Source organism: Lagenorhynchus albirostris, chromosome 6, assembly GCF_949774975.1.
Source record: "Lagenorhynchus albirostris chromosome 6, mLagAlb1.1, whole genome shotgun sequence".
Lineage (NCBI taxonomy): Eukaryota > Metazoa > Chordata > Mammalia > Artiodactyla > Delphinidae > Lagenorhynchus > Lagenorhynchus albirostris.
In genome coordinates, this window is record NC_083100.1 from 71,293,011 (window position 1) to 71,307,794 (window position 14,784).

General features: G+C 37.5%; 1 protein-coding gene across 1 annotated transcript in view; it reads left to right on the forward strand.

Moving 5' to 3' along the window:
- The window catches only part of PLA2R1 (phospholipase A2 receptor 1), a 121,834-nt gene that overhangs the window by 32,441 nt on the left and 74,609 nt on the right, over positions 1-14,784 (forward strand). Inside the window, exons 5-10 of the mRNA XM_060152808.1 lie at positions 1,787-1,900; positions 2,716-2,859; positions 6,091-6,285; positions 7,583-7,740; positions 10,622-10,720; positions 14,024-14,136. Coding sequence (XP_060008791.1) covers positions 1,787-1,900; positions 2,716-2,859; positions 6,091-6,285; positions 7,583-7,740; positions 10,622-10,720; positions 14,024-14,136 — 823 coding nt within the window. The remainder of the gene's footprint in view (positions 1-1,786; positions 1,901-2,715; positions 2,860-6,090; positions 6,286-7,582; positions 7,741-10,621; positions 10,721-14,023; positions 14,137-14,784) is intronic.

Genomic DNA, 14,784 nt, shown 5'->3' on the forward strand with positions numbered 1-14,784 from the left:
TAACATCTTTATTGGAGTATAATTGCTTTACAATGGTGTGTTAGTTTCTGCTTTATAACAAAGTGAATCAGCTATACATATACATATATCCCCATATCTCCTCCCTCTTGCGTCTCCCTCCCTCCCACCCTCCCTATCCCAGCCCTCTAGGGCGTCACAGAGCACCGAGCTGATCTCCCTGTGCTATGTGGCTTCTTCCCACTAGCTATCTATTTTACATTTGGTAGTGTATATATGTCCATGCCACTCTCTCACTTTGTCGCAGCTTACCCTTCCCCCTCCCCATATCCTCAAGTCCATTCTCTAGTAGGTCTGTGTCTTTATTCCCATCCTGCCCCTAGATTCTTCATGACCATTTTTTTTTTTTTAGATTCCATATATATGTGTTAGCATACAGTATTTGTTTTTCTCTTCCTGACTTAACTTCACTCTGTAGGACAGACTCTAGGTCCATCCACCTCACTACAAATAACTCATTTTCGTTTCTTTTTATGGCTGAGTAATATTCCATTGTATATATGTGCCACATCTTCTTTATCCATTCATCTGTCGATGGACACTTAGGTTGCTTCCATGTCTGGGCTATTGTAAATAGAGCTGCAGTGAACATTTTGGGACATGACTCTTTTTGAATTATGGTTTTCTCAGGGTATATGCCCAGTAGTGGGATTGCTGGGTCATATGGTAGTTCTATTTTTAGTTTTTTAAGGAACCTCCACACTGTTCTCCATAGTGGCTGTATCAATTTACATTCCCACCAACAGTGCAAGAGGGTTCCCTTTTCTCCACACCCTCTCCAGCATTCATTGTTTGTAAATTTTTTGATCATGGCCATTCTGACTGGTGTGAGATGATATCTCATTGTAGTTTTGATTTGCATTTCTCTAATGGTTAATGATGTTGAGCATTCTTTCATGTATTTGTTGGTACTCTGTATATCTTCTTTGGAGAAATGTCTATTTAGGTCTTCTGCCCATTTTTGGATTGGCCAACCTGCTATTGATCCCTCTACATACTCTGGTCCCGTGGATTCTGCTCTCCTCTTGGCCAGACAACCCCCATTGGCTCTCGACTGGACAGCCCTTCCCCCATTTCTTTAGCATACCTTAAATTTGAGGGCTTGCCTCCCGGCACTAACAACACTTAATATGCCTTCTGCTTCCTAGCCAGACCCCTAAGGAAAAGGTCCTCTAAGTTGTTCAATTTTTTTAACTGTGAAATATTTCAAGAGTATTGACAAGTGTAAACATTACATCTCTGCACACACATACCCATTATAGAGATTTAATAGCATTTCTTCCTATTCCTCTTTCTCAGGGCCTGAGGTAGCCTGAGCTCAGTGTACTTGAGTCCTGAGCCTCCAGATTGAGGCCACCAGACACATGTGGCAAAAAAATAGGAAGACAGAGGGGCACTTTGTAGGACTGGCCCTGGGCACTTCCTCCTTCCCCCTCTAAAACCCTCAAGTGGGTAAGCTCACACGGGTCAGATGGTCTCAGATTTGTAACCATGAACTGTTGATGGATTGACGACCGTTGAGAGGCAGCATTCCTGTATGCTTAGATTAAACACTGCACAGTTGCTGTCAGTGAGCCTTTAGGAGACTGCCATGTTTCTCAGGCTGGCTTTTTTTACTCTGAAGCACCAGGGTGGGGTTTAGTAGCACTTAAACTCTTTTCTGCCATTGATGGAGTTAATTTATGACTCCATGCCCCAGGAACAGGAAAACAAGAAAGACGTGTAACATTGATATTTTTTTTGAAACTCCGTATTTCTCTTATTTCAGAGCACTTTGGCAATGAAGCAGTGGAAGTATGGATAGGTCTGAATCAGCTAGATGAAAATGCTGGTTGGCAGTGGTCGGATAGAACACCACTCAACTATCTGAACTGGAACCCAGGTACCTGCAGCGTTTTGTTTACCTTCAACAGGTGGCATCGTCCCATAGCCTAAAATAGCAATATTTCCCACATATGTATACGACGTGTTATTGTGAAAGTGGCTTATAAACATTTTTAAAGCCTGATTGAATTTCTATAAGGCATGCTTTTCCAAACGAGAAAATGGAGGCCAAGAAGTAAGCCAAGGGTGCATGAGGATTTGGGTCAAAACCAAGATTCTAGTCAGTTGTTTTAAAAATAGCAACAGAGATAAGAAATTAAATCTCAGAAGTAGATGTTTATGTACAGATTGTTTTCGTATATTTTTTCCCACTCTCTCCTAGTCAATTTCCTCTCTCTTCAGTTAACCTTTGCCCTCCAAAGATATGATCAATTACTGTCTTACATCAGTATGTCTCGCACAAAAAAAGGAAAATTGGTTTTTCTTATGGATTCTAAGTCAATTACATTAACTGTGTAATACAACGCACTCACATTCTGTTTAAATGTGTTGTTTAAAAGATTGTTATAGTTGAACCTTGAATAACTAGAAAATATAATAAAGTACGATTGCACTTTGTGAAAAAAAACAGCAACAGATTGAAAAATATCTCTCTACCTTAAAACAATAAAATCAGCTGTTGCTATCTTTGGGAAATCATTTCATTGTCATGCCTGGACTTCAACTGCAAAATCATAAATATAATATCTTATAGGATTTACTACATATGCCAAAGAGAAGGGCTGTCTCCTTGATGCTAAAACTACATTTCAGTATATATTGAACTAACTGCTTTTGCTTCTAACATTAAGTACACACATATTGTATTTTCAGAAATAAATTTTGAGCCATTTGTTGAATATCACTGTGGAACTTTTAATGCATTTATGCCAAATGCCTGGAGAAGTCGGGATTGTGAGTCCACTTTGCCTTACATATGTAAAAAATATCTAAACCATACTGATCACGAAGTAGTTGGTGAGTGTTTTTATTTTAAGCTGTTTTTATAAGTAAGTTGCTTACTTGCCCTCTCAATATATTCAAAGTCCTTTACTTTTTGCTAATAATTTATAATTTAAACTTAGCTAAGGCTAGTTTTTATATGAATAAAAATGTGTAACAAGATAAGATCTGTTATTCCAAAGGTACCATGAATTTAATAAATGCATTTAGGTTTTTACTAAAAACTAAAGCAAAATAACCTAAGTATAGAAAACATTTTCTCCCTCTCTTTTTAAAAACTTTGCTTTCTTATTCATTCTGCCTTAGAAAAACAAGATATGCTTCATTTTCTATTCTAGTTGAGTTTTATTTATTTATGGTTACCCTAGAAATTAAACATATGAATTAGAAAATAGTTTTATAAAATTATTTACTTCATTGATCTCCTATCATACTCTATATCTCTTGTTAGTAATACTTCCTCCTTGAAATAACAAACAAAATTTTAGGTGTACCTAAGACTTAAATGCCACATAATTACAATCTAGTACCTGAAGCTCAGTTATTTCTATTCTTAAGATCTATTACTTCTTCTTAGTTTCTATGGAATTAATGTCTGAACTCAGGAAGTAGAGATAAAAACATAACCATTTTTAAAGAATCATTACCAGCATAATTAGAAACAACTCTACATTTAAAACAATAATCTGAATTATCTTTCTAAAATATTATCCCTTACAGTTAAGCTTTTATATTTTATTTTATTTTTTTATAGATTTATTTATTTATTTATTTATTTGGCTGCGTTGGGTCTTCGTTGCTGTGTGCGGGGTTTCTCAAGTTGCAGCGAGCAGGGGTTACTCTTCATCGACGTAGGCAGGCTTCTCATTGCGGTGGCTTCTCTTGTTGTGGAGCACAGGCACGCGGGCTTCAGTAGTTGTGGCCTGCAGGCTCTAGAGCACAGGCTCAGTAGTTGTGGCTCACGGGCTTAGTTGCTCCGCGGCATGTGGGATTTTCTGGGACCAGGGATTGAACCCATATCCCTTGCATTGGTAGGCAGATTCTTAACCACTGCACCACCAGGGAAGTCCCCAATTAAGCTTTTTAATTTACGATATTATGTTATGTTAATTTACAATATTGTGTTAGTTTCAGGTGTACAGCAAAGTGATTTAGTTGTGTGTGTGTGTATATATATATATATATATATATATATATTCTTTTTCAGCTTCTTTTCCATTATAGGTTATGACAAGATACTGAATATAGTTCCCTGTGCTATACAGTAGGTCCTTGCTGTTTATCTATTTCACACAGAGTAGTGTGTATCTGTTAATCCCAATCTTCAAATTTATCCCCCCCTTTCCCCTTTGATACCCATAAGTTTGTTTTCAATGTCTGTGAGTCTATTTCTCTTTTATAAGTAAGTTCACTTGTATCATTTTTTTAGATTCCACACATAAGTGATATCATATGATATTTGTCTTTGTCTGACTTACTTCATTTAGTATGAAAATTTCTAGGTCCATTCATGTTGCTACAGATGGCATTATCTCATTCTTTTTTATGGCTGAGTAGTACTCCATTGTATATATGTACCATATCTTCTTTATCCATTCATGTGTCGATGGACATTTAGGTTGCTTCCATATCTTGGCTACTGTAAATAGTGCTGCTATGAACATTGGGATGAATGTATCTTTTTGAATTAGAGTTTTCATCTTTTCTGGAGTTTTCAGGAGTGGGATTGCAGGATCATATGGTAACTCTATTTTCAGCTTTTTAAGGAACCTCCTTACTGTTCTCTATAATGGTTGTACCAATTTATGTTCCTGCCAACAGTGTAGGAGGGTTCCCTTTTCTCCACACCCTCTTACAATTAAGCTTTAACTTTTATTTTCCTTTAAGTAGCTAAGCCTAAAGATATTGTAGAATATGGGGGTGAGGAGAAGAAGCATCTCATCATTTTTTTACATAGAGAATTTTTCATTATGTCAAGAATGTGCTGACATTGCTATCACTGTTATTGTCCTGTCCCTCCCTCTTTTCCTTTCATTTTCCTGCCTCAATTTCTTCTGTCTTCATTTTTTTTCTTATGCCCTCCTGCACTGCCTCCTGCTATCCTTCTTTTCTTCAATTTTATTTGCTCTCCTGATCTATTAATTGAGGTCAGAAGACCAGAAATGATGGCAGCTAAGCTAAGTTTGTTTGGATTATTTGCTGTTGTTTCAAGTCCAAAAAATACTTTTGATGATCTAGTCCAGTGTCTTCCAACTGTGCATCCAGGGTCCCCAGTTTCTTTCCTTATCTCCACCCTTACGTCAATCAGAGAAGTTCCTCTTTTATCTTTTTATCTTACCTCTAGAGTGAAGTTTAGGGTTCCTTTTTTCAAGGGGTCTGTGACTGTTTTTAGGTTGATATTATCTATCTATCTAAATGTTCTAACATTCATCCACTGTGATTCTAATAGCTGTCAGAGTCCTAGAAGTGATTTTAAAAGAATGTCTTGTTTCCCAAATTAGCAGTGAAGTTGTTTCTAACTAAGTTAGTGCTTAAGGAAGGCACCCAGTTGTGGTTAATAAAATAAAGTAAAAATGCTGTCATCAGGCTGGGGGCAAGCTCCTGGAAGAGGAGAGCCAAAGTTGGCATGCACACAGCTGCCTTCCCTGCCAGTGTTAAAGCATCGTGGCATTATTTTGCTGTAAGTCGAACCCAGAGTCCATATGAACCCAGAGGGACATCAGAGGCACTAAGCCTGACCCCCAAAATAAAAGCTATCATCTCTGCTCTAGATAAAGCGGCCAGAATTTCAGATTCTTTTCAGCTGAGAATAACTATCTACCCCCTGCACCTAATACTGTATATAAAATCCTTTAAAAAGCATTTAAATTGTGTTCCATAATACTCCTTTTTTAGTGTAAAAAGGTTTTTTTAAATGGATAGCTCTAAATGCTAAATTTTATATCTAGCCCTGACTCTCACTTTGGTTGTATGACCTTTATCAAGTCTCCTTAACCTCTTTGTGCCTTAGATAGCTCATCTGGAAAAGGAAGCACTGAGATCCATTAGATCCTAGTCCAGATCACAGATGGGATCCTTTTCAAGTCTGAAGATCTAGAATGCTATGATCTATATCTTATTGTATCATATGCTTCTGTTTTTCAAATTTAAAAAATAATCATATATTAATGGTGATTTATACTGGGGGTAATAAGTAATGTTAAAACAATTGTGGTAAATAACTTTGTTTTTTGTTGGTTCAAACAGAAAACGATGCTTGGAAATATTATGCTACCCACTGTGAGCCTGGCTGGAATCCCCACAATCGTAATTGCTATAAACTTCAGAAAGAAAAAAAGACCTGGAATGAAGCTTTGCATTCTTGCCAGTCTAATAACAGTGCATTAATAGACATAGATTCGTTAGCAGAAGTGGAGTTTCTTGTAACCCTCCTTGGAGATGGTGAGTGCCAAGTGTCTTTGGTTTAAGAAGTATGAAATTAATGTAGTAACTCTCTTTATTAGTGAAGTTGAAAAGAAATTAAGCTATTTAAAATTGATTCTTTATGGCACATGTATCTGAAATTTCCAAATAATACCCAGGAGTGAAAATTCACTGAATTTTTACAAAATACATATTCAGAAACTTTGTAACATCTCATAGATGCCAGATATATTACATGTTTTCATTTTTGGGTTTTTTTTTTTTAAGGGGGAAAGGTCATTTCCTGAAATTTCTAATTTAAAAAATCTGAACCTGTAATTTAGCATAATGAGCACTAGATAGCAGTAATGTGCTGTGGCCATGTAATCCAAGCAATAAAGGAAATTCCTTACAAAATTGATTATATTAAAATAACTTTAGCCAGTGAAAATGGGAAATTTATTTGGTGTGGTGTTTTTCAAGCTGTGTAGCATGCTCAGGGGTTCCAAGCTCTGAGGCCTCCACCCAGCTTTACCCACCAGAGCAGATCTGCCCCTACCTATGTCATATATGGACATAGAATTCTGCTGGAAAACATTGAAATCATTGACTGAGAGTAAATCTTTTTTTAGTGGAAAAATCCGGCGTCTACTCTATTTCAATGTTAGGTTTTAGTTTGGAATGAAAACAAAACTCCTTCTGTCATTGTTCCTCACCCTTTGCATTTGGGATTGAAAGAATCCTGTGGCTGCCTCTGTGTCAGCGGGGCACTGGAACACTCTCCCAGCCATCAAGGGTCTTTTCTCCCTACCTAGACTGGCCAGCTTTATTTTATTTACTTTTCCAGCAACCCCACTGCTCCTATTCAATGTTTCTAAGAATTTCTGCTCCTTTTTTTTCCCTAGCCAAAAGAAAAAATGTAAAGCTAGACATCATTAAAAGGTTTTTTTCTAAGTGCCTTTTCTTAATTCGATTGACCTTCCTATTTTTCCTTTTTCGGGGCAGAAGAAAAACCAGACTTTGCAGATCTACTTTCCATACTGTAGCACGAACTAACTAGAGTCCTGGCAATCTGACTTGCTTAAGCTTTCTCCTTGCCCTGGCTTTCACTGACACTCTGCCTCACTTATAAGGCCTATGTTGAGCAGATCTAGATAGATTAAGGGGGGAAGGGTTTAAGCAGGTATTTTATACCAAAACTTAAACAGGTTTCATTCCAAGAAGAAACAAAGAAGGAATCACATGCAAAGTGGTATATATTGGTAATAGCCCCTCTGTGTTATCACCTTTGCAGATACTAGGATTCTTGTAAGTAATTTACATTTATCTCTTGCAGAAAATGCAACAGAAACATGGATTGGTTTGAGCAACAATAAAATTCCAGTTTCCTTTGAATGGTCTGATGGCTCCTCAGTCATCTTTACTAATTGGCACACACCTGAGCCCCAAATTTTTCCAAATACAAGCGAGCTATGTGTCTCAGCGGAGCAATCTGTAAGTTGATTCATTTGTTCAATGCTCACTTTGCTGGACTTGTACTGATGGCCACCTGTGCCAGGGACTTGGGCTGTGGCAGAGACCAAGACAGGCACAGTGCCTGCTCCTCCTGGGGCTTCCACGCTAAGCAGTAAAACATATACACACTAAAAACACATGGTAATTATAGTTGTGATAATAGCTCTGAGGACATAGGTTCAAGATGGTGAGAAACTTGGGTTGGGACAGCTACTTCAGACAAGACAGTCAAGGAGGGCTCTCTGAAGAGGTGACATTTAAGCTGGGACTTGAACAAAAAAAAATCGCTTGAAGAGCAGGAGAACATTCCAGGCAGGGGGCAGCTGCCCAAAGGCAGGCCAAGGCTTGCCATGTTTGATAATCAAAAAGGAGACCAGGATGGTGTGGAGGTATGGACGGTGAAAGGTGGTAGGAGATGGGGCAGGAAGAATGCAAAAATGTGAGGCTTATAGGCCTGGGATAGGACCCACTAAAGGGCTTCAAGTAGATGAAAGCATGATCTGATTTACATTTTAAGAGCAACTGTGGCTGCTACATAGAGAATTGATTGGAGAGAAGAGAGTGGAAGCAGAGAAACCAGTTTGGAGGCTACTCCTGTGGTTGAATTAGAGTAGTGAATATGGAGACAAGAAGACAGATTCAAGGATCCTCTAGAAGACAGGAATTGTTGCTAAAGCAGACGTGGGGGTGAGAGACAGGTAGGTTTTTGGTTTGAGCACCACCATTTTGGTGGATGGGGGTGCCACTGACCACCCTGGTGAAGATGAGGGGAAGAACCAAGGAGTTCGGAAATTACTCTGGAAGGTGATGGTTTTTAAGCTCCATTATCTTCTTAACGTAAAAGGATTTCAACACTGCATGTAACCTCTTTGAAAACTGCAAATCAATGGAAAACCTTGCTGTTTTCTTCACATGAATGTGATGGTCCCAGTGACCTTAACATTACACTTACCTTTATGTGCTAGTCTCTCATTTATCTAAAACCTCTGATTATACAGAATTTGTTTAATCCCAAGCCATTTGAAGGGTTTTTTTATATGTTTAGAATAGACAATCTCTTTGATCAGATAGCTACTGAGCTCACTGGTGAAGTTTTAGGAGGTTATTGGGATTTGGTAGGCATGCTTACTCTTTTAAGACACCGGGATACCATATCAAGTTCCCCCAAGAAGCAGTTTATTAAATGTTACTTAAGTAGCTTGACAAAGTGATTGTGCCAGCCAAACACGGGAAATGTCTAAGCACTTACTTTTTTTTTTTTAAGCACTTACTTTTATGACGCATTTCATTGTTTTATCTTTCAAGGCTGTCACAAATCCATGCAGTTACAATGATAGTGCTCAGGCAGTGTCTCAGAGTCACACTTGAGGGGGAACAATGACCTCTCCAAATGTTTGTTTTGGGTGTTACTCTGCTGAAAACCACTGTAGTTTATTCTACAGTATTTGATGCTTTATTGGTTCATTAGCTTTGATATAATTAAGGTGATCTTCGTTTCCTATTGACATTCTCCTTTTTTATTTGACAGACATGGGTATTTCACTTAGCATATTCACAAAGCAGGAGCCAACATTTGGACGGAGAAGTTGTTTTTAAGAGAGTGAGGATAGGTATTAATATTATTGGATGTGTTAGGACGATACTGCTGTAAATGTGGTATTTTGTGGCCCCTTTTTAGCAACTCAGTAGCTCCTTAAACAGTAGATGCATAAAAAGTAACACTTATTCCCTTAAAGTTGAACTCAATATGAATGTAATTATTATAATTAACTAGTTACCTAAACATGGTCGATACCTCAATTTGAATCTGAGAGGTTGGTAACCATTCATCTGTCCATCCAATAGTTACTAAGCAACTACAGTGTGCCTGACAATATCCTATAACTGGATGGTTTGCTGGAGACTCCATGGGGATGGGCTACAAGGCTGCTCTTACAGGTGAAGGCGTCAGCCTCCTACATAGTATGTTTCTGAGGGTCATGGAAGAGCTCTCTACTCATCTAAAACCCTGCATGCCTGAGATACCTAAATTTTGAATTTGAATTGTGTGAAAATTTAAATTGTGTGGTTTTAGCCTAAAGGTCTGGTTTGTGTTAAAATAAAAAATCCTTTGGGAGGATACAATTTTAATCAGTTAGCAGTTATTGTATTTCATCATCAATGAAGGATATGAGAACAGCCTTCATTGGAACTAGGAGAAGACATGAAGGTATCTGCCCCTCATATAAAGAGGAAATGGAGTGGGGCTTTGGAGAATTCGTGATGAAGAAGGGTACTGGGGGTTGAACATGAAGTTCAGCTATGATAATGTTATCTCGGGTGATTCATGGTGCTTTCCAGGCATTTCCCCAGCATCAGGTTTATACAGCATCAGGTAAGTAGCAAAGCATTCAATTTAACACCTAGAAGTGATTGGAGAGAAGAGCAGCATTCTCATTTGGTCAGGGGAATAGTTTCATATAAGTGGTTCTCAAAGTGTGGCCCCCAGACCAGCAGCATTCACATCAGCTAAAAACTTGTTAGAAATACAAATTCTCAGGTCCCACCTGACTTACTGAATGAGACACACGGATCCCAATCAACTGTGTTTTAGTAACCCCTCCAGGTGATTCCAGTGCACACAAAAGATTGAGAATCACTACTTATCCCATCTTTAACGAAATATTGAGAGCAGTTTAATGTAAAGCCAGACCTCCCACTCGTATGTAGAGAATCAACCTTTTCTAACACAAGATCCTGACACATTACGCCCCCTTGAAACATGCATTATTAATCATATTTTAATTCAGAATTATTGACTTTGACTATCAGCATCAATAATGGAGTGTATTCATTCATCTTGTAATATTTTTCCTCTTAGGAGGGACACTGGAAAGTTAAAAATTGCAAAGAAACACTTTTTTACGTTTGTAAGAAAACAGGCCGTGTCCTTTCTGACACTGAATCAGGTTGCCAAAAGGTAAGAGCTGTGAACACTGCAGGGACTTCATAACCAGAATGATTTATCCACCATCAAATTAAAGTGAATCTCTCTCCCTCTCTTTCCTGCCTTGGCTTCCTCCTCTCTCTCTTTCCCCTCCTTTCCTTCCTTTCTTCTTTCCTTCCCTTCTTTTTTTTCTGAGTGGGCTCTTGTAACAAACCAAACAATTATCAGCTAGGGGCACATGAAAGATTTACAGCTCTTGGAAGGATTGTTGTCTTACCATCTATTTCCACCCAAGACTATTTTTCTTTTGAGATAAGAAATGTAAATGATCCTGTTATACCATCTGTATAAACAATGCCTATCATGTGATACACTGTCTCACACGCAGTTTTCATTGTCTTCCAATGAAGACTGTCAGAGTGAAAGCAAATGCATTCCTTTGAGTCAGAGAGTGACCTTCTGCACCCAGAGTCTTGTTTTCCTTTTCACTTTTCTTAAACTTGAATATTTGAATAAAATACAATAACAAAGAGAAGTGCATGTTTGCAACACATTTGTTATTTAGGAAAGGGATAATAAAAATACTTTGTATTTTAAGTAATAAACTATTTTTGGTACTTAAAGTACTATTTTCAGTACTAAAAATAATAAAAAAAATACTTTAGGTTTAAACTTTAAAGGTAGAAAATAATCTGTCTTAAATTTCTTAAAATACATTCAATATTCTGCTGTGTTACAAAAAATTTATCTATCAGTGTCCTTAGCACATGCATTCCCTCTCTCTCTCATCACACACACACACACACACACACACACACACACCCCTAAAAATTTTGGATTTAACTATTGGAGATTTTTATGCTGTGTGAGTCTCAAAATGTTCACAAATCTTGTTTTTATGCAATTCTCTTTTAATTATTTTCTCTTTTAATCCAGTTACTTATGTTCCAATTAAACGATAACCCCTCTCTTCAGAAACTGCATTTGATTCATTCATCCACGTGTAAGCATATTAGTTACTATTCACACTTTAGCTGAACAATACATGTGCCATAGCTGACACGTGACCAGACGTCTTACCTAATGATTACATTTCCTGAATTAGTTATTACTGATCACTGATCTAATCTCTATCTGATCAGAAATATTGAAAAAAATCCATCCTACAGTGGCTTTCAAGGCAACTCAACATGTTTTATTTGTGTCAAAAGAGTAATTAACTTCTTACACAGCAGAAACAACTGATGTTCTATCTAAACTTTTGTATACTGCTTCCCTCTTTCTGACCAGCCTTATCAATATTTAAGGATTCTGGGTTCAGAGCCAGTTCTTTACTCTTATGGCGAAATTCCATTAATTTCTTTATGCATCTATGAATATGGTTTCAAAAGTTTTCTTTCTTTTAGCCATCTGCTTCAGTGCAATTCTCTAAACAGTCTGCACATGCAAAACCAACTTACAAAATAAGTCTGGATAATTTCAAAGCAGAAATTTTTTAAAATTTTATTTCTATCTGAGTCACTTTTGGGGGACTAGATAATATGAGCAACGTTTCAGTACTGTCACCATCATGATTTCATGTAAAATGAAATGGCATCTCATGTACAAAGGATATTCACAAATACAATCAATTATTCTTCCCGCTTTCATTGTGTGGACAAAGGCTTATAGTAGAGTCTTTGTTTTCCGGTTATTACTATGCCACATTTCCCCCTCTTTTCTTGAGCCTGTTCAAGTTCTTGGGTTTTTTGTTTTGCTAAGCAGCCTATGATCTAAAAACCACTAATGAAGAAGGAGTACTTTGTCAGAAAGGTCAAATTGTCAGCCTTCCTCCTCCTGTCCTTCCAAATACAAAAGCAGTCTAACCTCCCTGCCCCCTCTGGAGTGACCCACGGAGGGGTTCTGGCTGACACTGTCAATTACTCACACAGATAAGGCTGGGGAGAGAAGTTAAGGGAGTGAATTCAGAGCAAATCCTGGCGGGCTGGATGTGGTGCTCCTGTGATCCACGCCTCAGTTAATAATGTTTTGAACTAAAATAGCTTATTTCTAAAATAAGATTTTTCTCTAATTTACTGCAAGGTTGAGACATTTTCTGAGTAGTATAGCAGAAATCATTTTATATCTGATCAAAATCTGGCAAGTATTGGCATGACACAAAATGAAGTGCATTTTAAAACTGGTGAATACATAAAAATAGGCTGATAGAAGTGATATGATTTTATAATATTGGAAGAGAAAGAACTAAAATAACTAAGTCGAAATATAGAAGACTAATGAACCCATGTCTCCTGTACTGTATGATTTTAAAGAATAGAGCCACCCTTCTTTGCTCCCAGGGCTTAGCCATACACGTTTGTCATTTTTTGTCTAGGTGCCAAAGCTTGTTTTCTTTCTCTCTAAAAGGCTAGCCAGTTGACTAAGGAGTAATCTTTACCAAAAAGTATATATATATATTTTAGCCAATTTCTATTTGGAAGCTTGACGATCCAGACAAAACCATTCTGGATTGCACCAAAATTAGGTTCCAGGCCACTTTATCCACTAGTCTCTCACTTAGATTATCTAAGTCCCTAATCTCAGTGGGATAACATGAAATAAGCAGTATGAAAGACCCTTAAAAAACAACAACAACAACAACAAAAACAGTACAGTGTTATCTAGATACTTATGTCCTCTTTGCTCATACTGAGTTCCTGGCTCTATTCTGGGGTCTCTGCCTGCATTTTCTCCCCTTGATTCTCAGAACAACCCCATGAATACTAACTATTATCCATATTTACAGAGGAGAAAACTAAGACACATAGCGATTAAATAAGGTCACATGATGGTGGAGCCAGGATTCAAACCCATGCATTCTGTCCTTAAAGTCAACATGTTCGATTTTTACCATCCCATAGGAACCATTTACAGTAAATCTTATAAGTCTGAACAGAGAGAGAGAGAAGGAGAGAGAGAGAGAGAGAGAGAGAGAGAGAGAGAGAGAGAGTGAGAGAGAGAGAGAGAGAGAGAGAGAGAGAGAGAGAAAGAGGAAAGGAGAGAAGGAGAGATCTTGAGTGAATGTCCCTTTTCTTTAATTTGCTTTTAAGGTTTTGGGCTTAAAGATTTTAAATTAGTTAAAACATTTAGGTTTTAAGAATTAATTAAACAAATGTAGAAGTGGCTGTAGCTAATGGCAGATAGAATAAATATAAATATATCAAGACAAACATTCAAGTTTTGAGTTTTGAGTGGGTCAGAGAAGAAACTGGTAAATGAGAATACACCAAAAATATATATATTTTACTGTTTAACTAAATCAGATTGTGTCCTTAATTTTCATTTTCCTTGTTTAAGGGATGGGAGAGACATGGTGGATTCTGTTACAAAATTGACACCGTCCTTCGAAGCTTTGACCACGCCTCCAGTGGTTACTACTGTCCTCCTGCACTTGTAACCATTACAAACAGGTAAAATAGAAATTTTCTATCAGAAACATGCAGTGCTTTTTTGCCGTGAGGGTTCTTGGGATGATAAAATCTAGCCACAATCAGTAACTAGTGAAAATCTAAAGTGTACTGTACAACAGAGTATTAAGTTATTTAAATTATTGATTTAGATGAATTTAAACAATACAATGCTAATTTTTTTTTTTTTTTTTTTTGCGGTACGTGGGCCTCTCACTGTTGTGGCCTCTCCCGTTGCGGAGCATAGGCTCCGGACGCGCAGGCTCAGCGGCCATGGCTCACGGGCCCAGTCGCTCCGCAGCATGTGGGATCTTCCCAGACAGGGGCACGAACCCGTGTCCCCTGCATCGGCAGGCAGACTCTCAACCACTGCGCCACCAGGGAAGCCCCTACAATGTTAATTTTAAATTGATTTTTGAGTAAAAAATAGTAAAATTTAAGATGTCTTTTATTTTCCATAAAGATTTCTTAATTACCTAGCTTTGCTAATATATTCAGTTGTAATGATATTTTATCTAAGTGCTTGCAATAGAAAAGAAATATGTTATTTAAATATGAAGTGTTTTTTAAATGTAATGTGTATGAGTCATGTGGAGTTTTTTTAGAACAAAAGTAAGTAAAACTAAACTGTGGAGGATTTTCAAATGCTTC